At 46.4% G+C, this 26,713-nt stretch overlaps 1 protein-coding gene across 16 annotated transcripts in view; it reads right to left on the bottom strand.

Annotated features, from left to right (window-relative positions):
- LOC144143491 (uncharacterized) overlaps positions 1-26,713 on the bottom strand; it is a 79,017-nt gene that overhangs the window by 25,515 nt on the left and 26,789 nt on the right. For 13 of the 16 annotated variants that reach the window (XM_077675247.1, XM_077675254.1, XM_077675249.1 and 10 more), the window contains exons 2-15: positions 12,171-12,294; positions 11,007-11,070; positions 8,918-9,165; positions 7,691-7,819; positions 6,254-6,361; positions 5,636-5,749; positions 5,393-5,506; positions 5,164-5,271; positions 3,493-3,606; positions 3,313-3,426; positions 2,678-2,791; positions 1,044-1,157; positions 869-982; positions 651-764 (exon numbers count right to left, since the gene is read on the bottom strand). In XM_077675247.1, coding sequence (XP_077531373.1) covers positions 651-764; positions 869-982; positions 1,044-1,157; positions 2,678-2,791; positions 3,313-3,426; positions 3,493-3,606; positions 5,164-5,271; positions 5,393-5,506; positions 5,636-5,749; positions 6,254-6,361; positions 7,691-7,819; positions 8,918-9,165; positions 11,007-11,070; positions 12,171-12,294 — 1,693 coding nt within the window. The remainder of the gene's footprint in view (positions 1-650; positions 765-868; positions 983-1,043; positions 1,158-2,677; positions 2,792-3,312; positions 3,427-3,492; positions 3,607-5,163; positions 5,272-5,392; positions 5,507-5,635; positions 5,750-6,253; positions 6,362-7,690; positions 7,820-8,917; positions 9,166-11,006; positions 11,071-12,170; positions 12,295-26,713) is intronic. The other 3 variants (XM_077675251.1, XM_077675255.1, XM_077675258.1) reach the window with 3 other exon arrangements.

The following is a 26,713-nucleotide window of genomic DNA, read 5'->3' as shown; positions in this document are numbered from 1 at the left end:
AGAAAGGAGTAAAAAGTTCACGCATCTCCACGAAGTGAATCATCACGAGTGGGCGAAGCACTGGGGATCGTTCTTACCGTGAATCACCGGTGACAGTGCTTACTGCTGCTAAAAGGATTTCCAATCCAATCCAATCCAATCCAATCCAATACAATACAATACAATTCAATTTAATCCAATCCAATTCAATGCTCCTCGCGCATGCGCAGCACGGCTCTCCAGGAGCACACACTCTCTCTCTATCTCTCTCTAACCTTTTGTGAACCTTTTACTTCATTCTTGTTAACCTTTTGTGAACCTTTTGGTCGCAGATATTTCGATTTACGCGGTGCTGTGCATCTCTCTCTCTCTCTCCCTCCCTCCCTCTCCCTGTCGCTCTAACCTTTGTGAACTTTTTATTTTGTTCTTGTTAACCTTTTGTAAACCTTTTATTTTGTTTTTGTCAACCTTTTGTGAACCTTTTGTTCACAGATGTTTCCATTTACACGATGATGTGCCGTGAGCACGGACGCTGGACGCCGGACAAGCCTCGGTGCCTCGCCCCTAAAAGAGTTAGCCCCGGTAGTTCTTAACCAGCCAGTTTCGCTCATAGTGAACTGCGATAATACTACAGCGGTGCAGGCAGACAAAAAAATGTGCGCTTCACCAACCAGGGTAGTCCAGAGATTCTGGCGTCTTCTCTTTGAGCCGGGTGCCCATTCGGTGCTGCGGGGAGCGAGCCCTTGTAAAGTGGTCCGCTTTACTCACGTTGTAATCACCCGGACCTGAACGTACAATGGGCATCTCAATGTCGGTGAATGGCCACGATTCAGAAATTGCTTAAAATGCTAAAATAGTCTAGATTTAGACAAAGGGGGACGTGACCAACCAGGGTAGTCCAGATGTTCAGGCGGTTTGTCCTTGATTTTGGTGCCAATTTTGTGTTGCGGTGATCGGCTTCTTGTTATCCGATCTCCCCTCTCCGAGTGGTAGTCGCTCGGTCCTGCGGTTTGTCGAGCTTGCACTTACTGAACAAGATCAGTGGTTGAACGCCGACTACCAACCTGGATAGTGCAAGGAATCTGGTGGCCTGTCTTTCAGCTTTGCCCCAATGCGATGTTCAGGAGACCGAGTGCGTACTGCGCGGTCAGCCTTATCCGGGTCGTACTCTCCCGGACCTAACAAATAGTGTGTGGGCGAGGTCAGCCGATTCCGTGGCATAGACAACAATTGCAACAATGTCTTGCCTCTTTTCCAAAGACCGTATCACTGTTCTATAATCTATTTCCCGGCATAATAATGCAAATTTGCCGACGAATGAAGCGCACATTAAAGGTATCCTACACAAGTAACGAAATTTATTTCTAAGCAATTAACACCATCGCATGAATCACTTAGAACGAACTTTAGCATCGGGAATTCCAACATATACTGAAATCGCGCCGTCATTTTGCTGCCGTTTACCACTGGATTGTATGTTGAGCGTTCTGGTTTAATTTGCTGTTGACTGCACATGTACATCGGGATCGGCTCTTTCAGAGTTGTAGTTCCGCAGGTTTCAATTTTAAACCATGCATGAGTTGGTACAACAAGCGGAATTCCTAAAAATGCATTACCGATTTTGCTACTCGAACGGAGGCATGAAGATTGGGGTCTCTTACTCTTTCCGTTTCGCCGTCTACAAACCTTGTTTCGAAAAGCCACATGTATTACTGAACAGAACGAACAAAACTCACGATTGAATTCGCTAGGGTTAAGTAACGGCGTTGTTGCCTTCGAGGGGAAACATCAAAAGAGAGAGGGGGATGGAAAACAAAGTGGCAGGACCACTTCCACCCCGCCACACATTGGCCTAGGAAGTGGGCCTGCACAGCAAAAGTTGAATATAACCTTTATAACCATCCCCAACGTTATTAACCATCACCAGCGTGAATAATAGTTTTCAATTCAGAAAAATAAACTACAGGTTACCCGGTATTAGACAAACTATGGCTTTAAGACAATGCGTTATCTCATTCCTAAATTCGTAAATGACAATGCAGATATCGCTCAGATTATCGAAACATGTCCTCCAAATTCCTTTAAACGAATATTACGAAAATAATGTTTTCAAAAATCTGTATTTTGACTTATTTTATAGGTATATTTAACTATTGGCATCCTGTGTTGTATATGTACCTTTCTTTTTTGTATAAATAATTCCCTCTGAATATCGGTGCTTCGTAATGTTATATATATGTTGTTGCGTGATGATGTTTTGTGTCATGCTCGCACTGTTACGCGAAGGGATGCGAGTGCTTGAAAATTTGTTGTTTTTTTTTTGTTTGCTCAGTTACCAGTTGTACTGAATTTTTGTTTTCGCGTCTTGTAACTTTGTGCTGCTGCTGATGTCTGCAAAAGGAGCGGGGACCCAGTCAGGTACTTATGTATACCTTTTGTCCCCGTACTCTTAGTCTTTCTTTGTGAAAATAAAGAGGTTTTGCGAAAGAAAAAAAACACACATGCAAACCTTTACACCTTGTTTGAGTACCTTGTACAAAGGTCTGGCAAAGCAAGTTCGACTTTTGAGCCGTATTGTAAGACGTAGCTTACGTTGTTCTGAGGTGCGAGCAAGAAAACGCTCGTTGCGTACCGTACCGACCCACCAAGGATCTAACCCTTTCAAAAAGCGAAGCCCATACTTAAAAAATCCACACACCTGGAAAGCCCAGCGTCTCTGGTGGCTTGTCTTTAAGTTTGAAACCAATGCTGTATTGCGGGGCTCGAGACGCTACCACAAATTTCCCTTTCCTTAAGTCGTAATCCGTAGGTCCTGCAAAGGTTTTCGTAGCACGCGTTACAGAACACGCCTGGTCAGGAGGAAACCATAGAGTATCATACTAATATACCCTTGAGGGAGAACTTTCGCTCAAGTGGTGTGCCGCTGTAGGGGCCGCCATAACAGCTGACAGTGCTGTATTCTTACTTGACATGGCTTTCAACATGGCTTATTTTCGCTTATGACGACAAATCTAGCAACAGGAGCATCATTCTTTGTTAATTTTGCGTGAACATTTTAATAAATCCTTGACGAATACATCGTTCAGGAGTTGAGCTTTTATATTAATGAAATAACATAAATAGCCTTTCAGCAGCACTACTGTCTTTTTTGCAGCCACAGACAACTTTCGAGATTGCCCATGAGCCATGCCACGTATAAATGGAACACTTATTTGCGGTACATGACGGAATATTCATTGAAGCACGGTTCGCGTAGACACTAGCGCCAGGTTTCCGCCTAGTATATATTGGTGTGAAACGCTAAGGATAAAATTGCTGAACGTGTTGACGCACCTGGAAAGTGAATGGATTCGGGTGGCTTGTCCTCGAGCTTTGCGGCCAAGCTGAACTGCGGTGCTCGTGAGAAGACCACCGAGTCAGCCTTGGTGGAGTCGTAATCGCCTGGCGCTGGAGGGGCAAAATTTCACTCAGGGTGTAACGCCTATGAACGGAAATAATGTGCGTGGAACAAACCGGGAAACTTGGCCGACTCGGGGGATCTTTCCCTTAGTCTGTGGGCAATCGTGTAAGCCTGCGGCGTGCTGTAGAGGGCGCCATCTGCTCTGCCGACATCGTATGCGCCGGGGGCTGTTGAGTTGGAAGTGTGTTGCGGGTAAGGAATCAAAGAACCCGCCCAGCTAGCGATCCTATTTTCCTTACGACATAAATAGCCTACACAGAAATGTTTCATTCATTCGTCATCATCATCATCATCACCACCACCATCCGACTGTTTGCGCCCACTGGCTGCAGGACGAAGGCCTCTCCCATGCTTCTCTATCCGTTCCTGTCTCGCGATGCCATAGTCCAATCTTCTTTGCCAATGAATTTTACGATTTAATCATTCCACCAAACTAATAGTCGTTCATTACTAGACGAGAATGTCGGATAACAATTTTTCACACACTTATTCGCTTTGGGACGAACTAAATACGACCTCAGCCTGTTGCGCATAGTTCTACGTTCATTCTTGCATACATAAATATTGCCATTTTTTTTTGCGGTGACTGGAAGTTACACAAAGTTAAATGGGCAAGGTTGTTATTTGTTATGCTATGTTCAATGCTCACGTGCTTTTGACGCAATAAAATGGCGGAAAACGAACTCACTTTGGCTTAAATGAGGCGCGAATAGTGCATAATACTTTTTGTCCGCGCTGGATTTGCTCTAGGATGGTTCTTTTAATTCTATTGGCGATTCCCATAGGGTCCCGGAATCTGAAACGCGGTGGTACTCGTCCTTCCCTTTAATGCTCTGGCTACGGCTTCTGAGTGCTCTGTCGCCGACTAAACAGCCTAGCGATGGCTTCTTGACGTATACCATTCCATTCGTGGCGCTTATTCCTTGTTTTATTTTTCGACAATAACCAAACCCTTTGCATGATGTGTTTCTCATGACCGGTCATTCCCTCTGCGTCTGATTCCATCCTGCTCAAAAACCCTTCGAGAAACCCTACTTCATATCGCTGCCAGCATCCATTCATTAGATGATGTTCGACGTTAATACGAATTACGTGTCTTTGAAGGAAAGTATGACATCCACCTGAGTACAGCCATACGGCTACAAAGGAAAGCTATGCAGCTTTCTCAGAAACCTCGCAGTTGAAGAAAAATTCGTCCCGGTCCAGGATTTGAACCTCTGACCACCGTTTAAACGGAGCAGTCGCTCTACCAACCGAGCTAACCAGGAGGCTAGCAGTTTGTAGCGCGAGAGCGAATTGATTAACAACTCGAAGTAAAGGACAGGTGTTAATCGAACAGATTTAGGGGAAATCCCCAAGGTGGAGTAAGTAAATCCACCTTGGGGATTTCCCCTCAATCTGGTCGATTAATTACGTGTCTTGTATTCATAATTTAGGACTGTCCATAACTGCTCCAATGCTGCACCCTATTTTTTCTGTATAATTTCTATCGTGGCAGCAGTCCTGGGCTGAAAACAAACTGCTGAGGACGATTTTGGACTGACAAAAAGGGAGACCAATTGTGCAACTGAAATGGGCATGATGGGTGGTTGGAAGTTACCTGAATCGGTTCCGCAGTGCGACTGGTGCAAATTTGATGGGTGCAGTCTGCAAGCGTGCGTCAAGTCAGTGTATTGAGTGCATAGTGCCAGAATGCGCGCTGACTGGAGAAGCGTCTCACACACCAGGGGAGTCTTCTTTGACTGGTTCCTTCAGGCGCTTTCCAAAGGAATACTTCGGAGGCTTCGAGTAGGAGCTTTCGTATTCCGTTGCGCTATCGTAAGAACCGGGACCTGCCACGAACAAATAAGTTTCAAGTGTAAGGCATTACTTGCTTGGCGAAATGAAATGGTGTCCGTATCGAAGAAAAAAACTTTTAACAGGCTTTCAAAAGTATGTCGAAGCTTCACACACCCGGAAATTCAAGTCCGTCTTGCTTTGTCTCCTGCAACTTGCGAGCAATGCCGAACTCTGGTGCTCTTACGAAAGTGAGCGTGTCTGCTTTTGATGAGTCATAGTCGCCGGGAGCTGTGGAGAGCCGGAAAGTATACAACCTTAGCATTTTGCTCATTACGACCTTTTCTCTGTGTCATACCATAAGCGGTACGACGCAAAGTATGTCATGATGACATACTTTGAAGCATGACAGTCACTGACCAGGGAACTGAAAGATTTCTGGATCACGGTGCATGTGCTTTTTCCGTATCGAGTAGCTGGGTGACTTCGGGTAAACCGTTTTGTCGGCTTTTTCTGGCTGGTAGTCACCAGGGGCTGGAAATTCCAAAGAATAATTGACTCTTAGTAGAGGCACGCCTAAAGGTACGTCATGAAAACCATACTTGTAACACGTAAATATCTCTAGCAGCGTAGAATATGGACTCCAGTTTATAAAAAAAGTGCGTAGGCATTTTATTAGAGGACCGTCATTTATGTCCAACTTGCAAAACCTTTCAAGCATCCTTGTGCAAAACAATGTGAATGTGCCAGTAACCAACCGCACTAACACTCAATAATGCACGCGTTCTAAAGACGTTTAGATTGCATATATAGAATGCCTATAGAATAATACCCACTTCCGGGTTTCCGAGCAGCTGTATTTATTAGCAGCTACAAAACCTTGCAAGCATCCTTATGCAAGCACTATGAATGCACCAGTAACCAACCACACTAACAAATGAATACATATTTTCGTTGGTTGCATATACTTTGGTTATAAGGAATACGCAAAAAATGACCGGGAACAATAGTCTTGAATTGTTGAAGGGCACCACTGACCTGGTATCTCCTCAGTACTAGGGTCTCGGAGTCGTCTTCGAATGGAGAAGCTGGGCGACTTCGGGTAAACGATCGAATCTCCTTTGTCGATGTCGTAATCGCATGGAGCTGCAACAGCGTTTCTGGCTTACGAAGACACGCCGCCTGAATTCCACGCTAACCCAAAAGGTTTCTGACACGTGTGTCCGTTCTTAAGAGTAAGCAACCCTACGTTTGTCTCTTTATGGTTTTGACGCATTTCTGATGGTCATTCAAAAGCACAGCAGCGGCTTTTATATATCCCGCCAGTATCTCGAACCCACCAGTGTTGTGTAAGCTTCAGTGTTAGCGTTTCTTCTTTTATTAGAACATTTATATTCATTAATACTGTGAAAGGGGAAGCACGTCGCTCTTTTTAAGGCTACAACAATTACGCCGCATGTAGAGTCTTTGCAAAGTTTCTAGGTCAAAAGTTAATCGCCCACAAAAAATTCCAAATACAAGCTTTCCGCCTCGGGTGGGGCTGCACTGTTTTATGCCAAAAAGCTGGCGATAGCAATTTCCTATTTTACTTTTATAAAATATTTCGCAAACCCTTGAACTTTGAGCTGTGGGTTTGCATTTTTGTGCGTCGAGAACTTTAGATGTGGCTTAGAAACTTTTACCCCAGACTGTACATACAAATATAAACCATCCTAACTTCTTGTTCCGAGTTTTGCAAGGATTGCATTTTTATATTTTTCTCTGGGTACAAATTTAAAACACCCTACATGTTTATAGTTGAAAGTGAAGTTTCAACAAAGCTTTGTCTTGTTGAGTCCAGGGCTGTGGCCATAGAAAACAAAGCACCAATTGATCCTTTCAGAAAAGCTCACCAGACGTTTTAAAGAAATGCGAACAGATCAGTGGATGGTATACTCAATTCATGTCAGTGTTCTCTGAGCGAGACTTCCACAAATAAGCACCATGTGACCGTCAACAAGCCACGTGGATTTGAACAGGTGGTACGAGAGAGAGAGACTTCGAAATAGTTGGTTCCCAAACACGATAAACTCGTGACACTCTACCTCTCAGAGAAGAGAGAACCATGCTGGTTTCGAGACATCGAAGCTCTCGGTTTGTGCTTTTGTTTTATAGTACTTTTCAAACGCTAACGTTCACTGGTTGAAATCGTACTGTTCGACAAACATGTTTTCTATCGTTCACGAGTTTTGATGTACTAACACAGCGTAAACGTAACACAAGAAGTAACCAGTACAATGACGTCACAAGGTGCAATGACGTCACAATCATCGATCTTGTCTGTCCAACACATGCGAGTGTAAAACGTGCCTTGTGCGATAGGTTGACGCTCTCACAAGTGCAGGGAAACAAAACGTGCGAAAACAGCGGCGGTGTTGGTGGTTGTGCGGGAAGCGATGTGCGTGCGGAAGTATGGGAGCGTATATTTCCGTTTACCGGGATTGTCGTTGGGACGGAAGAGGCTCTTAAGTTTGAGGCCGAAGGAGTAGCGGGGCGCTCGTCTGTTTCGGTTAACGAGGGGTGGGCGTCGGTGAGTTTCTTCTTGGCTGGGGTGGCGATCGGCCTCTGGAAACAGCACCCACCCAGAAGATGAACCGTCGCACCCACAACGAGCAAGAGCAAAAGCTTCGGCGGACCGCAGCTGCAGCCGATCAAAGGCACAGCTTGTGCAGACTGTCGATCAAAGCGGCTTGTTCGAGTGAGAAAACGGTGGTACTCGTTTCAAAACCGACGCGAAACCGGTGCAGGCAAACGGGTGGGCGGTCGCGACGAGCGAACTTCACATTTTCAATTTGCGCGGGTGCCCTACTTGAGAGCAGGTTCCGAGTGATCATAATAACGGTTACTTGCACAACGACCAGCAAGAGGCACACAATCACTCCAGTTTAAAAAAAGCGAGCAGAAACACTACATTCATTCTCCAGTTTATCCCCGCAGTATTTGACGCTATCAGTTCAAGCATAGTTTCAACGAAATTTTTCACTCTAACAAACATTTACGCCAGAAGCATTCATGCGTAAGAGTTAAAAAATATAAGCGCCAGAAAACATTTTATACCTATATGATATTTTGTCAACGTGGCAACTGAAAAATAAAACTCTTAGGCGTTGTTTTCAAGCCTTGAAGACACAGTAACCAAATCAGAACGATTTCAGGCTGGCTTGTGGCCGTGCTTAGTTGCACCTGGTTTTGAAAATTCAGTATCGATTAAAATGCTACGTTCGTCACTTACTTGCACTATAAGCATTCCAGTTCATCTGGCGACGTAAATGGTTTCAGCCGCCAGAGGCCATGACTTTTCAAATTACCTGCATTTTAAGTTGTGCGTAACATGGCGTGGTGTGGCGCTATCTTGTAGAAAGCCGATCAAACTGGAGCGAACGCTATGGGCTCACCCCAACGACACTTGGAAGGGCCGCACCAGTACTACGGGTGCTTGCGGCAGGTCGACGTCACATAGATGTCGTACGAAACAACCATAGTTTCGGTTTTATTTACTTCGCCGATAGACTTGATGGAGGGAAGCATTTTCCCCTGATCCTTTATTTTCTTTTCAGCTATTTGGGTTGTATGAGTGAGTGAACGAATGAACGAAACGAACAAACGAACAAACAACCAATGAATGAATGAATGAATGAACCGCAAGTGGGGGCATGCACTCACCGGGTATGTCGGCGGGCTTGGGGTCCCTGATCTTAGCGCCGAAGGTGTACATGGGCGCGGCGCTGAGCACGGAGGTCTCGGCCTTCTCCGGGTTGTAGGAGCCGGGCGCGGGAGTTTTAAATCCCTCGGGCTCGCGCAGCTTGGTCGCGATGGTGGGCGCCGCGACCGTCTCGCGGCCCTTCTCCGACAGCCCCGCGATGTTGTACGTGCCGGGACCCGGCACGAACATATCCCGCTTCTCTTCCGTCCTGTAACACGACCGCGAGTTGTCACCACCATCATCATCATCGTCACCGGCCTGTCTACGCCCACTGCAGGGCAAACGCCTCTCCCATTAATCTCCAATTACCCCGGTCTTGTGCTAACTGCGACCAATTCATCCCCGCCAACTTCTTGATCTCATCTGCACATCTAACTTTCTGCCGCTCCCTGCCACGCTTGCCTACTCTAGGGATCCACTCTGTTACCCTTAATGACCAACGGTTATCTTGCCTTCGCATTACATGCCTTGCCCACCCCCATTTCTTCTTCTCAGGTTGTCAGGTGAGGGGGAATGTATTATCACCATCATCTCCATCAGCCTACTTTATGTTCGTTGCAGGACGAAAGGCCTCTACCATTCACTACCTACTGCTCCTATCGTGCGCTGTCGGAAACCATTTTTTGCCACAGAATTCCCTTATGTCATTCCTCTATCAAGTTAATTGCCTTCACCAACTTTCAGTCTCGTCTCTCTATAGCCAGTTCTCCACATTACATGCCCAGCTTAAACACATTGTAGCCCATACAGTTTCATACTAATGTATACCAGAGGGAAATCTGTCGCTGCAGTCGCGGGCCGCCGTGGGTGGTGCCATTGCCGCTAGCGACGTTCCTCGCCTACTTGGTTTAGATAGCCATATGGCTTGTTTTTTGTCTCGAAGCCCAAATTAACAAAAAAGGGTAACATTTTTTCATCGTGCATGAAGGTTCTACATAATCACTGACAAATTAATCTTTCTGGAGGTTCAATCTTATAACAACAAAACAAATTTGATGAACGTCCTACAGTAACATTGTTGCTTTTGAAGCCAGAGCTAACTTTTCAGCCTGTTTATGAGCCATCCCAAGGACAAGTGGAACGTGCCTGCTTGGTACGTGACGGAACGCTCGCCGAAGCGCGGCTCCCGTAGACAGTGGCGCCAGATTTCCCTCTAGTGTATATTAGTAGGAAACTCTATGTTGTTGCGCCCCTGTCTTTAAAGCCCGTTTTAATGCAGTTCATCCCGTACGCCATATGCTTGTAAACATCGTTGCGAACGTGTAAATGTTCGCTGAAGAAAAGCATACGGCCGTATTTTGACGGCAGTTGCTGCCAATGCCGTCGCCGGAACGCGAACACTTCAACAGCTACCGGAACAATATGGCTGACATCGCTATCTATGCCAGAGCCAGTAAATATCTACGACGGAGCACTGAAAAATAGGTTTAAACGTTCCTGTTCATGATTCCGGCGAGAAACCTGTCTGAAGTCTCCTGCGTTCGTAACTTTCCGCTTTTCGATAACAAGGACCGAGATTACGTCCGGAAAGGGGAATGTTTGTACTGGGTAGAAGAACGTTTTTACGCATACGCAAGGGGTGGCCGCGGGTGAGTGTGGGCCGCGGCACATGCTCGTAACCCTTCCGCGGGCTTGTTAGAATTAACGTACAGTAATACCTGCGTGTATTCTCGGGCACGACGTACGAAATATACAGCTGCAGGTAACATGTCCTGAATTCGTTGAGTTGTATTTTATAGGAAGAAATAAAATATAGCGTGTGGTGGAAACTAAGCGCTTAATTTTACAAATAGCAAAATCTCACAATTTCAAGAACTCTACAGTAGTAACCGCGCACCAGAAACAGGTAATCTGTCATGCTGGATAAACAAATACACAAAACTAATAACCGAGTTTCCACATTGGACAGAGCTGTTTTTTTAGCCACGGAAGGTGGCAGAAAAAAAAAAAAAACGACATTGGGTCCGAGTAACATGGCAGGTGAGGAGCAGTGCGGTGTTATAATGGCAAAAATTGAAGTCAGTCAAGGTGCTGATGTAAGGTGCTTACTTTGTGCCAAATGTGAAGGCGGGGGCCTTCTGTCCCTTGGTGACATTGGTGCTTGCCCTTTCTCCTGCAAATGATAGAAAATGCTAGGTTAAAGAAATTCTGAACCCACCCTCTGGACATGCCCAAACATTCAAACCACCCTGAGAAACTCCTTCAAGCCAATTCTTGTCACAAAGCACTCTCCTTGCTGAGAGGCATGGGTCACACACCCCAGGGAGCTTGAAGAGGTCTATTGGACCACGCTTGTAAACCACATTAAAAGCACACCAGCACTGTAGACGAGTCCCTGTTACTCAAGCGGTCACTCTTTTGGACACAGGTTCCAAAATAAAGTCTCTCTCTCTCTCTCTCTCTCTCTCTCTCTCTCTCTCTCTCTCTCTCTCTCTCTCTCTCTCTCTCTCTCTCTCTCTCTCTCTCTGTCTCTCTCTCTCTCTCCCTCTCTCTGTCTCTCTCTCTCTCTCTCTCTCTCTCTCTCTCTCTCTCTCTCTCTCTCTCTCTCTCTCTCTCCCCCCCCCCTTGAAGTTAGCACAGCAATGCAGTAATGGTCGCACTGAAGCGGGAATGCTTTTCTTTTCCACAACGTTTTTTCGTCAATCGCCTATCCGTGAGCGGTTGCCGCGTCTACGCTTACCAAAATACAAAAGTAGAACTTATTACACTTTTTTTGGAAGCTCGAGTTCGGCCAAAATCTCCTCGACTGGCTTACTCTTCAGGTACAAGCTTTTTCGCGCCTAGAAATGCTTTTGATTGGTTTTTATTACTGGTTCTTTTAGTTTACTTTCCGTGAAAGTGATGGATGCACGCGTTTATTGAGCTTAAACAGCGGTTATACCAAGCCCAGCCAGTGGGTACGGTACGCCCTAGCAAACAGTCACAAAATCGAGATGGTTAACAAGAACTGTACCACACGACGTACTAGATGTCATACATCCACTAAACAGTACCTCATGTCCACTTGTATACCGTCCCAGTCTGTGGAACAAAAAACAAATACTGGTGCTCTCCAGTTAGATTGACCATTTCCAGATCTAATACCTACGTCACTTCCGCTGCCACACTCCATTGGCGCAACAACACGTCAGCGGTGGGGTGATGAAAGAAATGGCGACGCATTAAAAGGCCATCTTGGCCTTTCCGGTAATTCTGTCCTGTGAAATTGCGCACCTATGGTGGAAGGTATGCTGAAGGCGCCCGGTCCGGGCGTTTTGAAGTCCGATGAAATGGGACCTCGCCTCTTGGTCGGAGTCCATGGTCGCTGCTGGACGTAGTATCCCGACACGTACTCGCTCTGCGCATTAGCAAGAAGAGAAAGCGACACAATGTTAGGTCATGTTTCCCTGTAATACTGCCGATCGGATAAACTTGTCTTTACCGAGGACGTATACTTTCAAATTACTATATTTATTCGCCCAGGTTTGCTTCCCCCACACAAATAATTTTTCGTATGTGGTAGTGCACGCTTGCTCACGCTGAAAAAGAAAAACTACGAGAAGAATAGAAGAATTTCTTTAGTATACACAACCTCAACTCCCTTGTTTCTCGCTGAGGTTACGTGTCCTTTGGTCGCAGGGGTGGATGAGGCTATCACCCCCTTGACCTCCAATCTCCCGTGAATGAACGGCGTTCCTCGGAACACAAGAAAAAGATGGCGCTGCTAGCTAGGAAATGTCTGCGCAAGCGCAAAGTCACATGGAAAGTGAAGGGTGAGGCGGAGGTCCGGTGGCAGGGATACGTTTTCAAGCATCACCGAACTACTCTCACCCAGCGGCGCCACAGTCACCAGCGAACCAGGCCTCTCTGCGCGCATGGTGTAGAGTTTGCAGCGACATCGCTCAAGTAATCTCCGTCTCAAGGCAACAGGCTAACATGTAAACCAAACAACAACCCTCTACCATTGAAAGGAACTCTGCAACACTTCGGATAAACGCTTTCACTCTTTCGTTCGCGTCTGGAAGCACTGCAAAAGCTATAGTTATCGCCAGCGCGGAGCGGCACTGCGTGATTTGCCCGTCACAGCAGATACGCCTTCCGTTTCTGCTCTGCTTTTGTGGTTGTCTTTGTAAAGTGGCAATCACATGTGGTCATTGCTGCAACTCAAGGAAGACCGGCCAACAACTGCTACACCCCTGTGATGACGTAATTCAAGCGGTCGAAGAACACCAAGACCGGGGAAGAGAGAAAGATGTTTTGAGTAAGTTTATAAGTTATCTGACTGCCATAAAGGAGTAATTTTTGGCTGAGGTATTTTGCGACCCCCTACTCTAACTACTGGATGTGCTGGTTCACTACGTTCGGCAAGAAGTTAAGGTTTCGATAAAAGAGTTCAAACAAGTGTTGCAGGGTTCCTTTAAGCGCTAATCTAGGAAACACGGCCCGCAGTAAAACTCGGAAACATCACTCGCAGCACAAAACCCGAAGGTGCACTCAGCAGTATTCAACTCTGCAGTAATGCCTTCTAATTGTGCACTCATAAGAAGTGCTTAGGTAACCTCGGCGTCTCTTTTTTTCTGTTCAGATGTTACCCTCCGCAACCGGTGGGACACGTGACCCCTGCCGCGTAACACTATGCTGCACGAGGACTGCGACACGCAAGCGCGACCATGACAGACGTCCTTGCGAGCGACAACGAGCTCACTGAGACGGCCTTCACGCTCCGCTGTCAATTGTCGCGCATTGAAAGGGCTCTCCATTGATATCAAACAAAAGACCAGCAGGGGAAACAAGTTCAGTCGCGGAGCTTCCTAAAAATTCAGAAATGAAGCTCAGGCACACAATACATATTGAGGCATCGAAAAAAAAAAAATAAAGTGTGCACGAAGTGAGTACTGAAAAAAAAAAAAAAAGAAGCGTTCTAGTAATAACGGAAAATTCGTTTAAAAAACAGGAGGTTAAAAACTACAGCTGGTGTAGTTTTATTGTAGAAAGCATATCGCCTTAATGGCGGCTTTGGAGTTGTCAAGGAGCTTCGGTGCTCCCGGTCACTGCTATGCTGCTTCTTTAAGGACAGCTTCTGCGCTGTGACGAAGCAACCAGAAAGACGAGGCGTTTCCTGTGACATCATTATAGTACACACGGCGTGAATGGGCCGCAATTTTACAGTGTTGAGATGTTCACTATACCGGAGCAGGTTGTAAAAGTTTTCAAATGAAATCAGTAAGCCGCAAACGAAGCAACGAAGAGCGCAAACGTACTCGACAATACTGTAAAGAGAGCTTTATGGGGGTTAAGTTTGTCCAAGGCAAAATGCCGACGAAAACAATTAACTGAGGCGGGGCTTCCACAGTTTATAGAAGGCAGCTCCAGTACACTGACTGAACGAAAGCTGTTGTAGACATACCGTATTTGCACAATTCCAATGCGCCCCCGCTCGTAACGGGCTGGTGAGTTTAGGTTGGAAAATTTTAAAAAAGTAGTTTAGCAACGTTTCTAGCGCGCAGATGCAAAAACAAAAAACAGGACATCTTGTACCTGGCAGAGGACGATTTATTTCACGCACGCAACCGTAGTAGAAAAAATTTCTTTTGCTTCATAAACCTGCTTATCCAGTTTCTGTTCTGAGTAAACTTAAAAGCGTTTTCTGTTTTAAGTGCCTTGGTCTTTGAGGAATGGGTGCACCTAAAGTTACTCATGTCATCATGACGGACTGTTTTGAATTGCGTTGGATTTTGGGCGGAGTTCGTCAACGTAGGAATGCTGCCGGCCGCTTTGAAGCCGATTTTGGCTCAGAGTCTGATTGTAACGCGCACGAAAATTTGAAGGCTACTTTTAGTAAAAAAAGAAAGACTCGCGCTAGAATCGTGCAAATACGGTATACCGTAGTCTTTTTTTTAGGCGTTATCCGTATACACTACGGTAAATATATATATATATATATATATATATATATATATATATATATATATATATATATATATATATATATATATATATATATATATATATATATATATATATATATAAGACCGAAATAAGAATTGGCAGTCAAGAAGACCTCGGAAAGCAAAGGGGAGGATGTAGTAGCTCAAGATAAAGAATTTGGAAAAATAAGAAAGTGGAGAAAAAATGCCCGCCAGGTGGGATCCGAACCCACGACCTCCAGAATACCGGTCTGGTGCGATATTTTTTCTCCATTTTTTCTCCACTTTCTTATTTTTCCAAATTCTTTATCTTGAGCTACTACATCTTCCCCTTTGCTTTCCGAGGTCTTCTTGACTGCCAATTCTTATTTCGGTCTTATTTTAAACGAGCCCCTCATTTCCTATTCTGATTTCCTATTCCTATTCAAGAAAACCTCGGAAAGCAAAGGGGAGGTTGTGGTAGGTCATTGAAACAGATAAAGAATTTCTTTCTTTCTTTCCAAATTCTTTATCTGTTTCAATGACCTACCACAACCTCCCCTTTGCTTTCCGAGGTTTTCTTGACTGCCAACCCTTATTTCTGTGTTATTTCTACGAGCCCCTCATTTCCTATTCTGATTCGCTACATGCATAGCGAGGGCCTCTGTTCTGGCGGTCTTGGTGCCATAGGAAGCTTAAGAGGGTTCAACGCTGGTTGACCACTCTCGACAAGTCGTAGACACCACTCGAGTCACGGCGCGGGGATTAAAAAGAAGGTCCCCTTCACCCCGAGAAGTCAGAGTGGCACTGGCTACCACCCCCAAGCACAGGAAAAAATTACATTGACATAAATACCCCAGAAAGCAGAAGGGGGGGGGGGGGGGATCGCCCCGCCGGTAGCGTAGTGGTTATCACACCAGACCGGTATTCTGGAGGTCGTGGGTTCGGATCCCACCTGGCGGGCATTTTTTCTCCGCTTTCTTTCTTTCTTTCCAAATTCTTTATCTCCTTCATTGACCTACCACAACCTCCCCTTTGCTTTCCGAGGTTTTCTTGACTGCCAACCCTTATTTCTGTGGTATATATATATATATTTGGTACCGAAGGACAGGAAACTGATTTCGTTATAAGCGATAGTTCTTTAAAAGCGGACATGATTGGTTCTCAGTGCACTGCAGTGGGAACTGAAACGCTACGTGCAACGGGATATTTTGAATAAAGAGATTTTGTTATAACGACGGTTTACTGTATGCGGTCGAACTTCAGGATGCCGTACAACACATTTTATCCGACCACATGGTCTCCTTTTTTTGGCAGAATAATGTTTACTCTCTCTCTCTCTCTGATTGATTTATTGATTATGAGGTTTAACGCGCCGACGCTGCACAGGTGATGAGGCTCGCCGTAGTGGAATGCTCCGGATTACTTTTACCACCTACGGATCTTTAACGTGCGCCAAAATCTCGAGCACACGGGCGTTTTCGCTTTTCGCCTCCATCATCATCATCTCTCTCTCTTTCTCTCTCTCACCCTCTCTCTCTCTCCCTCTCCCCCTATCCTCCTTCTCTCTCTCTCCCCCCCCCTCTCTCTCTCTCTCTCTCTCTCTCTCTCTCTCTCTCTCTCTCTCTCTCTCTCTCTCTCTCTCTCTCTCTCTCTCTCTCTCTCTCGAAACGAGAATCTTTTTCAGTAATCCGGCATGCTACATGCGTTTCTACCGGCATCTCGGTCTGTGAGGGTTTACAGAGTTAGAATAATTAATCCATTTGGAACTCCAGCATCGCTTCCATACTAAAGGTTGAAGGGGCCGTGAAAACAGTACAACGTTGTTCATTTTGAAAGAACTAGCCTTTGGTAACTCGCTCAGTTCCAATCTAGCCGCGTTAAACGTTTTTCTAGCCGAAAAAATGCAATAATATTTAAAAATTTTCAAATTTCGCGCTATAAACAGTTACCTGATATGGCCAGGAATGACGTGATTTGGGCCAGCACTAAAAGCATAATTATGAATGTACAATTACACAATTTAACTGGACCAGAGTTTCCACCACAACAGCCGAGTCATGTTTTGTTGCGGTGGATTAGGTTGGCGGCTGCCGCTCGCTCAAGGAATACTCTGTGGCATCAAGGAGAAATTGATTGATTGATTGATTGATTGATTGATTGATTGATTGATTGATTGATTGATTGATTGATTGATTGATTATAGGGTTTAACGCCCCGACGCTACTCAGGCGATGAGGCGCGCCGTAGTGGAAAGCTCCGGATTGATTTCGACCACCTGGGGATCTTTAACTTGCGCCGAAATCTCGTAAACATGCTCGTTTTTGCTTGTCGGCGCCGTCAGAAAAGCCGCCGCCGCGGCCGGAAATCGAACACTTGACCTCGTGCTCAGCAGCGCAACGCCTTAGCCACTGAGCCAGCGCGGTGGATCATAGGGAAATCGCCGGAATGTGGCCGGGGAATGGCCACCGCTTCGTTTGTTTCCCTTCATATCTCTATCAATTGATTCAAATTCGTTACAAAATGGTCATCGTGGTTATTGCGACAAAGTCGTCTTTTTATTTTACCAAACCTTCATTTTCTCCTCATGACCTCTTTAAACCCTCCAAGCCTCCAACACTTTTTTTCAGATCCTAAATGCTTGCAGAACGTGTTCACCCAACGCATCCAGCTTGGGGGGTCGCCAAGTACCACAGCCAAAAATTACTCCTATATGCCCGCCAGATAACTCAAAAAACGTTCCTCTCTTTCCCTGCCTCGGCGTTCTTCGACCGTCGGAATTGCGTCATTACAGCGGTGTTGCGGCTGTTGACCGGCTTTTCATCAGTTGCAGCAGTGAACGCATTCGATGGCCACATCGAAGAGAAAGCTACAAAGGCGAAGCAGAAGCGGAAGGCGCATCTGCTGCGACGAGCGAATCACGTAGTGCTGCTACGTGCTGGCAATATATATATATATATATATATATATATATATATATATATATATATATATATATATATATATATATATATATATATATATATATATATATATATATATATATATATAGAGAGAGAGAGAGAGAGAGAGGGAGAGAGAGAGAGAGAGAGATTTCACAGTGCTTCCAGACGCGAAGGAAAGAGTGAAAGCGTTTATCGGAGGAGGAAGAGTACAACTCTTATTGCTTCGAAAAGCCTTGTGGGTGGAGCCCTCAGTCCAGCGAACCATTGGAGCAACCCGCCGTCTTCGCCCGTTCGATCAGCTGCAGCTGTCTGCTGGGGCAAGAGCTAGCGAGTTCTCTATCCCACTGCTCTCGGGAGGGGTTTGGGATGGGGTCAATGTTCCCATACCATGTGATAAATCGTGGCAGGGACGCCGCAGTGTCTGCACAGGGGATCATAGAGGGTGGGGTGTATAGCGTGCAGCGTCGTAGGGTGTGGGTACGTGTTCGTCTGGAGTTGACGAAGAGCAGCCTGTCGAGGCCTGGTTAGTTGCTCAGAAACTGGAGGGTATCGCATTCGGCCAAGCCGGTAATGCTGTGTGATGTCCTTGTACGTGAGAAGGGGGTATATTGTCCTTTCCTCTTCTTCTAACGGTGCTCGGCTGATCAAATCTCGAGCGAAGGCGTGCGCAGCCTGATTTCCGCAGAGAGAAGAGTGGGCTGGGGTCCAGATTATTCTGATGTTTCTCCGAGGTGGGTGTTGAAGGATGATGCCGAGAGCGAGTGTGGAAATTCTTCCTGCCGCATAATTTCTGTATGCGGCTTGGCAGTCCGTGATGATGGTGGATGCTCGGGTTTGGGCGATTGCGAGGGCGATTGCCGTCTTTTCTGCTTGCAGCGTTGTTGCCTTCCGTAATGTTAAGCAACTGAGGAGGGAGTGGGGTGTGGCGGTTACCGCAGCTTTTACTTTATACCGGGCATAGTCCGCGGCGTCAGTGTATACCACCTCCTCGGATTTTCCGTATTGGCGTTGAAGAGCTTCTGCCCTAGCCGCTCTTCGTGCTTGATGGTGTTCGGGATGCATATTCCTCGGCAAGGGGTGAAGTTTCAGTCTTGTCCTAATTTCTAGAGGGACTATGCCCGCATCTTCCGTCTCCGGGAGAGCGTTAAGCTTTAAAGAGGTCAGAACTGATCGACCGGTGCTCGTGAGGCCAAGCCGGACTTGCTGCGCCGTGAGATGGGCTTCCACGATTTCTTCTATGGTATTGTGCATCCCTAGTGCTGCAAGACGATCGGTGGACGTTGTCGGTGGGAGGGCCAAGGCTTGTTTGTAAGCTTTCCCAATAAGGGTGTTGAGCTTTTATCGGAAGTGTTGCAAAGTTACTACAGTCAAACCCGATTATAACAAACCCGGATACAGCGAATTGTGCTATATATCGAACAAAGACAAATCAGTTAGGAAAATACACGTGAAACATTCCTTGTAACGAAGTTCACGTCGGATATGTCGAACTTGGCGAACTTAGGATTGCCGCCGAAACGCATGGTCTCACAGCGGTAATTGAGACGTTGATTGGCCGCGGTTGAGACGTTGAGCCTCACATGGAGCGGCGTGACGCCGGACGCTTTCCGCAACTGAAGCAGAGTGGGAAGCCGGGCTAGTTGAAAATGGTTCATGACAGCAACTCCGCACAATAAAACGGGACCACAGAATTCCTTCGGGGATTTGCTGAGTGTCTTCGACGACCATGTTGCCGTCACTGTGAGCCCCTCTGACGCAGACACCGTCGTCAATGTCATGGCAGCTGATGCTGCTGAAAGCACAAAAGAGGCAGAGTATGTCGCGGGTGAAAGCCGTCTGCCGCCTAATGACGTGCTTTCGGCAGTTGATATGCTCTGCCATTATTGCTTCGATATTGAAGGACACGGACTCGAATGCTGTGCTAGTTGACGCCGCCAAAATTAAAGTGAAAAGAAGAATCACCTCTTTTTGGCGAAGTATAGGCAGTTGAGGCCGAAAGTATCCTGATTGCTTGCAATAAATGGATTGCTTTGTGTATGGTAACGACATACTTAATTGTATTGGTTTCCGCATGTGGGGAGGGGGAGGGAGTGTCCCGATCATTGCGAACTCGTAACAAAAAACTCGTTATCGGCGGGTTTCACTATATCGAACTATTGGATATATCGAAGTAATCGCGATGCTTATTGCAGTTCGCTATAACCGGGTTTGACTGTATACGAACGGAGTCGCTACGCCGGGGTTCAGCGGGAGAGTTGCTCGTGTACACAACAGGGATCGGAAAGACGTTCTGCTCCGCAGTGACGCGAGGAAGGCCTCTTGGACGGACTCCTCTGGCGCAGGTGCGTATCGTGCAGACAGCCGAAGGTCGTCGCAATATCCGTGCATGTGGGTCAATGCGAACGGCCTACCCCTCCCACGCGTCCTCTTACGCGAAGTCACGTTGCGTCTCTCGCCGTCGGCTGTGCACGAAGGTGTATCGACGAAGGAACGATAGTTGTGTCACCCTGCGGGACTCGGCACTGTAGAGTATCACCTTTTGAGCGTTAGTGCGTTGTTACTATAACTCTAGCTAATCTGTTGCTCTGTCTTACTTTTTTTATTATTATTCGGAAACAATTCCTTGTTGTTGAGGGGTCAGTGCAAAGGCTTACAAACAGATTTAAATGACATTGTAAATAAGTAAATCCATCCGTAGTCCACTCATCCGTCCATCGATCCGTCCGTGCATTCCTCCGTTCTTTGTTCATGCATTTATCTATTCGTTTACCCATTTATCTCTTCATTTATCTACCCGTTTATCCATGTCTGTATTCCTTTACCCATACATTTATCGATTCATTTAGCCATGCAACCATCAAAATGACGCCGCAATCAGTGGCTACACCCACGCGGTCTAACTACAGAGGATGATTGAAACCGAATTTAAGTGACCCGTGACATGGAGCATGATCCTGGAACTCGTGTACATCGCGGAAATACTTTCGTCGTGTGATGATCCTCGTCACTGACGCACGGAAATAGGCTAAAGTTATAACATCTCATTTTTCAGAAGATACCTCAAAACATGCTCGTCAATAAAAAAAAAAAAAAATCTAGGCGACATGACTTTCGTTTGGTTGCAGTGGTTATGCTCGGACCATCGGCCCGAAAACATACCCGACAGTCTATGGGAAGAGCCTGATCGCAAGAATCGAAATTAAGGTCTCTCGACCCAGTCGAAAATGGCGACAAGAAAAATTTCTGTAGTTTGTCGTATTTTCGCGTGTCGTACCGTCGTCTTGTCGTATTCTTGTCATGTCGTGATTCTGATGTTCTGTCGTGTGTCGTACTCCTGTCCTAATTTTGATGCTCAGTCGTACCGAATTCCCGTCTTGTCGTGATCCTGACGTGCCATCAGTAGCTGTACATGGTTGGAATGTGATTTCCCACTGTGAAGAGTAGCGTAAATGGCACTTTTGTTGCGACTACAGGAATGTTTGTTGTTGAGAAAATTGACTTCATCGTTGCGACAGAAATGTGTGTCCTGACAACAGATGGCTTTGGCGTAACAATAGGACCTCTGTTGTCACAACAAAAATTTTTCGTCGTAAGACAGGAGTCCTTGTTAGGTTTTTTCCGGTACTTCTGTTGTGATTTAAGATTGGGTCTCGTCTCACGAACATGCTTGACAGCGTAAAACTCCAGGGCGGTTAGTGCCCGAGGGTTCAGCATTCAATACAAAGCTATTAGATTTTAGGAGCGAAGCACCTCAAGGCCGAGGCTTGTCCGGCGTCCGTGCGCACGGCACAGCACCGTGTAAACCGAAACAACTGTGAACAAAAGGTTCAGAAAAGGTTAACAAGAACAAAATAAAAGGGTTACAGAGAGAGAGAGAGAGAGGGAGGGAGGGAGGGAGGGAGAGAGAGAGAGAGAGAGAGAGAGAGAGAGAGAGAGAGAGAGAGAGAGAGAGAGAGGGAGAGCCCCTGGAGATTCATGCTGCGCATGCGCGAGAAGCATTGGATTGGATTGGATTGGATTAAATTGAATTGTAACGGATTTGATGCGATTAGAAATCGTTTTAGCAGAAGTAAGCACTCTCACGGGTGATTTACGGTAAGAACGATACGAAGTGCTCCGCCCACTCGCCATGATTCCCTTCGTGGAGATACGTGAATTTTTTTTCACGTAGACGACGGCCATGTGACTTCTAATTCTCGCACACCTTGTGCGTCCAATCGATATGCGGACCAACAGGTGCCTTCCACACTTGGTCGCTGTGTTCCGTCTGTTACAGCGAATCAACTAATGCACGGGTCTGACTGCCCGGTCTGAGAAAGCCTGCCGCAACACGAAAAAAGTCAACAACCATTTGCGGCAAGTCTCGGCACCACTGTGTGCGGTCTAATCCTTTGGCCCGATGCCATGGAAGGGGGCGCCCCTGGCGGGGAGGAAGCGAGTTAGCGTCACGCCGACTTATGCCATGCAGAACGGCGTTACGGGGGGGATCGCGAAGAATCACGTTTAATCGTGAGGCTGCTGGCGGGTGCCGTCGCCGCGTGTGAAAGGGAACCTCGTACCGCCTGCTTCGAGGGTACGAGAACTCGACGAGATCCGTTAAGTGACCTTGATGACCTCCTGTGGACAGACTATACGCGCCCACAGTGCTATTCTGGGAAGGTGAATTTGACGGTGCTTAACGCGGCGAGCGTCGCTAACGATGTGCATTATTTACGCCGTGCGTCCATCTCTCGTTGCTTGGTCTCGCTCATTCTCGCCGGGCTTCGTTTGTTGGCCCGCTGAAAACCGGAAGTAGCAGCACCACCGCAAGTGTAGTGGAAACGAACCAGACTGGCAAGTGCCTCCTCGAGTACAATAAATCCTCGTTAGAACAAACTCGCTTTATTTAAGGTGTTTTATGGTCTACAGAGTATTAAATAGCCAGAAAATCTTTCCCGCTTTTAGCGGATTACCGTTTACAACGACGCCAGTTTCTTGTCCGGAGGACTTCGCTCTAAAGAGATTTTACTGTATGTCGCGACTCGCACGAAAAGAGCAGAGATGAAATTTATTATCATTCGTCCTTGCTTCGAGTTGTCAACGGAAGACGACTGTACACAAAAACGTATATTGAATGAAAAGATTGGATGTTTTGAATGAAATCTGGGCACCAAGCTACAGCTGTATTCTCCCGCAACAAAACTCGAACAGAGCCATTAACGCCGCTTTCTTTCTCGGAAACGTTAATTAAGTTAACGTGTCGTCGCAACATGGCACAAAAACTCTTAATTGTGCCGTAACCGTGTTCCAGGTGCCGAAGGAGGCGCGTAACGAATGGCATAACGTAACGAATGGAAGTCCAATACGAATTCTATAGAAAACCGAAACACGGAGCGTTCTTGATCATATCAGGGCACTCGAAAATATTCAAGAAAGGAGTACAGTCAATTAGACTTGTGTTGGATATAAGAGGCCTACTGTTAATAACAACACAGCTCAACAGAACAGGCACTAATGGGCGCTTCGCGCAGGAAGACGGCGAACCGGACATGTTGTATCTCTCACTGATCGCCCGGCGTTGTTGCGGCTTAGAAAGTGACTGTACAAGGATGCAGCAATTTTCTGGTTCCGCCTTTCATCTTTTATTACTTTTCGTGTGATTAAGTAAGCGAAGCTCTTCGCGACACAAGCGCGCACGTAGCCATGAACGTCTTTTTATCCTTTTCGCACAATGATTCAACATTTTACACCTTACCTGCGTCAATCAGCCATTTGCCTAGAAACAGACAAGACGGGATTCTTAACTTAATGCCCGCGCGGAGAAAGGAAAAAAAATTATTTTGAAACCCTTTCTGCTCTGATTGGCGCAGCGTAGTGATATTCGGCTTGAATACTTCGTGGTCATCTGATCTAAGTACAGTACACGCTTTTTGAGTACGCTATAAAATGATTTCAGATTTAGAAAAAGAAACGTTTACAAAAGAAACAGCGGAACTGTAATAAACGGCAACCAATCGTGCGAAGCCAAAGTTGCACTTTCTATCCCTTCTTCTTCTTCTTCTTTTTGATTGTGAGTGAGATTCATTTAAAACCCTCATAAGCAACTAGAAACGCCGCCTGTACACACTGAATGGTTCTACCAATTTTTAAAGTGTTTACAGTCCTCCTCTAGCGCCCCATCAGGCACGTGTATTTTATCGAGAGGGACACAGCTTCCCCGAGGCCTCCATTAAAACTGCGCTTAACGCCCGAGTAATCGCGCTCTTCGCTGGAGTGCAGACACGGCACAGCGCTTGCAATGTCGCTCGCTGTCTGGTCCGCCCACATCTTCCGAGTTGGTGGGCGCCCCAAAAAGGGCGACGCCGCCGCCGACGACAGCGCATTTGAAGCAGCCACCTTTGAATGGCTTCTCTCTAGCCCCGCTCGAGTCGCCCTGCTTGTTCTAGAAACTTGTTTCCCAGCAACATCCCCAAGACGAGGAGACTGAGATTAAAAGCCACGCTCGCTTTAGCTCCCCAATTAACACTTCCGTCAGTGATGATCCGTACTGGGTAGAAAAATTCCCATTTCTAAGTTCGGAAATTCCCAATTTTTAGCAATTTTTTCCCGCAGGTTTCGCAAGGATTCCCTGCATATTTCCCTGCATTCCCTTTTCGCAGCTTATAGACCTCTACGTGGATTTCTGTTCGGTTTATGGAGTTAGCCAGCGCCACTTATGTATACTTTCCGTAGCCTTCGGGGCGCAGACGCCGTTTCGAGAACCAGAGTTTAAGCGGGCAATAAATTTTACATCTGCCGCTGCGCAGCATTTTACTGTACATTTGATTTGATTGTAGTGTTTAACGCACCGACGCAACGCAGGCGATGAGGCGCGCCGTAGTGGAGGGCTCCGGATTAATTTGTACACCTGGGGATCTTTAGCGTGCACCGAAATCTCGTACACACAGACGTTTGTGCGTTCCGCCATCAGAAAAGCGGCCCGGCCGGGAATCGAACCCGCGGCCTCGTTCTCAGCAGCGCAACGCCTTAGCCACTTAGCCACCGTGGCAGGGACTGAACATTTCATGTTCTGTACCAAACAGAATGCTTATTTTGCATTTTAAAGCTCTAAATTAGAAAACGAAAATATATTCGCTGCGGCTTTGTGGCATGCGGTGCTGTCGACTGGGTGCCGCACACAGCTCAGTGCTAGTTGCACGGGATTTTTTTAGGTGCGGAGTACCTTTTAACCGCGCGGTGTCCGTCCGCGTCCGTGCGCATTTGTAATCGCAAAAAATCCCACAGGCATTGGCAGGATTCGAGCCTGTGTCTAGTAGACCAGACAGAGTTAGCGTCAGTCGTCTTACCCGTTGGGCTATGAGCGTGAGTTTAGTAAGAGTCAAACGGCTTACTCCCTCGCCTGTAATGGTACGGAGTACCTTAGGACGTCCCAATGTCCGTCAGCGTCCATCCGTGCGTACACCACCATCAAGCGAAAGTCAAGCGAAATTAGATTTGAGCGGTGACTTGCAGTTTCATTTAGGGTATAATCAAGGTGCAACTCACGGCTCAAATCGAATGACGGTCAGGGCGCAAATCGGATGACGGTCGGGGTGCAACTTAGATGTCATTTCGAGTCCCCGTACTCCGCACCCTCGCCATCATCCACGCAGTGGAGATGCTGCCATTTTTTAATTTTAATAGCACGGCCTTCCCCTGATTAATTAAGTACTTCAAAAATAACAACCAATCTTTCTCTTCTTCCTTCTTTTGCTCTTCCTTCCTTGCGTCGCAAAAATTACCTTTGGGAAATTGCACTTGAACATTGCACCATGGAAGCATTTTGTGGAATATTTTTCTGCCAAATTCAATCAATCGTGCTGGCTCTGGCTTTTTTTCGAAGTCAAAGAAAATTTGGTTTTCACTTATGACCACAGACCAAGCCTTTTAGGGTTTGTTAAATGTTACCGTACACGGATAAAATTATTCCGGAATTTTTTTTCCCTCCGATAGGCAAAACTGGGTTTTAGTTGATGGCTTAAGAACGACGCCACTCGTGCCTCAGTTTTATTTTTCGGCAAAATAGACCATAAAGTGTGACCTCCGTGTCAAATTTCAGTGCGAACGATGCAGGGGTCTGCAAATAAAGATGCCTCACAAACGCTCTTTCATAACAGCAGTACCCCGTACAGCGCGCGTTGCACCTGTTTCGTTAGGTGCTGCTGTTTAATCCCGTCTCCAAACGCACTCGTTCTCACCTCTCAAACTTGGCTCCAAATAAAGTACGCCACCGCGCAATTGTCGCTCTCACGTTCCCAGAAGCGTTTTAGATTGCATACAGATTGTAGACCGTTCCAAGCCCTGCGGGGCACCAACATACAAAAAGCCCTAAAGAAAAGCACGGCAAGTTGCGTTTTGCAACAATCTCCAAGGACGTCTTCGTTTTCTGCTTTCGTAATAAGAGACATACTTTCCGTAAAAAAAAAAGAAAAAAGAAAAAAGAAACGGCCTTTAAAAAAAACGGTTCGTGCTTGCCAGGCAGCTGTCCAAGCATAAAACGTTATGAAGGCAAGGGGAACGCAAAACATTTCCTTTTTTGCACCTGTATATCGCATTTCCGCGCGAATGGTATACGTGTTCTTCATCTTTAGCATGCCGAATTGCTGTAACCACCTGCTTCGTCGCGGACTTAGAAAATGGGCTGCGATGGAACGACGACGCGCCAAAGAAGTAGACGTACTTGAGTAGTTACAAAGAGCGCAGGAACAGGACGACAGGAAGATCACACAAACACGGCGCTGTACGCTAAGCGGGGTATAATTTATATATTAGTGAAACTTGGTTCGTCTAACGTTTCCGTAGAACACTAAATTGCACGCCGTCACGGTTCTAAAACTTCCTGCAGCACTTCCTGCTTCCGATGGAATCGTGCGCTCCCATTTCCGGCAGCGGTATTTTTTTTATCATC

The sequence above is a fragment of the Haemaphysalis longicornis genome, unplaced genomic scaffold (genome assembly GCF_048455015.1).
Source record: "Haemaphysalis longicornis isolate Haplotype H1 unplaced genomic scaffold, Haemaphysalis longicornis Haplotype H1 scaffold_6, whole genome shotgun sequence".
Classification (NCBI taxonomy): Eukaryota; Metazoa; Arthropoda; class Arachnida; order Ixodida; family Ixodidae; genus Haemaphysalis; species Haemaphysalis longicornis.
This window is presented reverse-complemented; position numbering and strand designations above follow the sequence as displayed.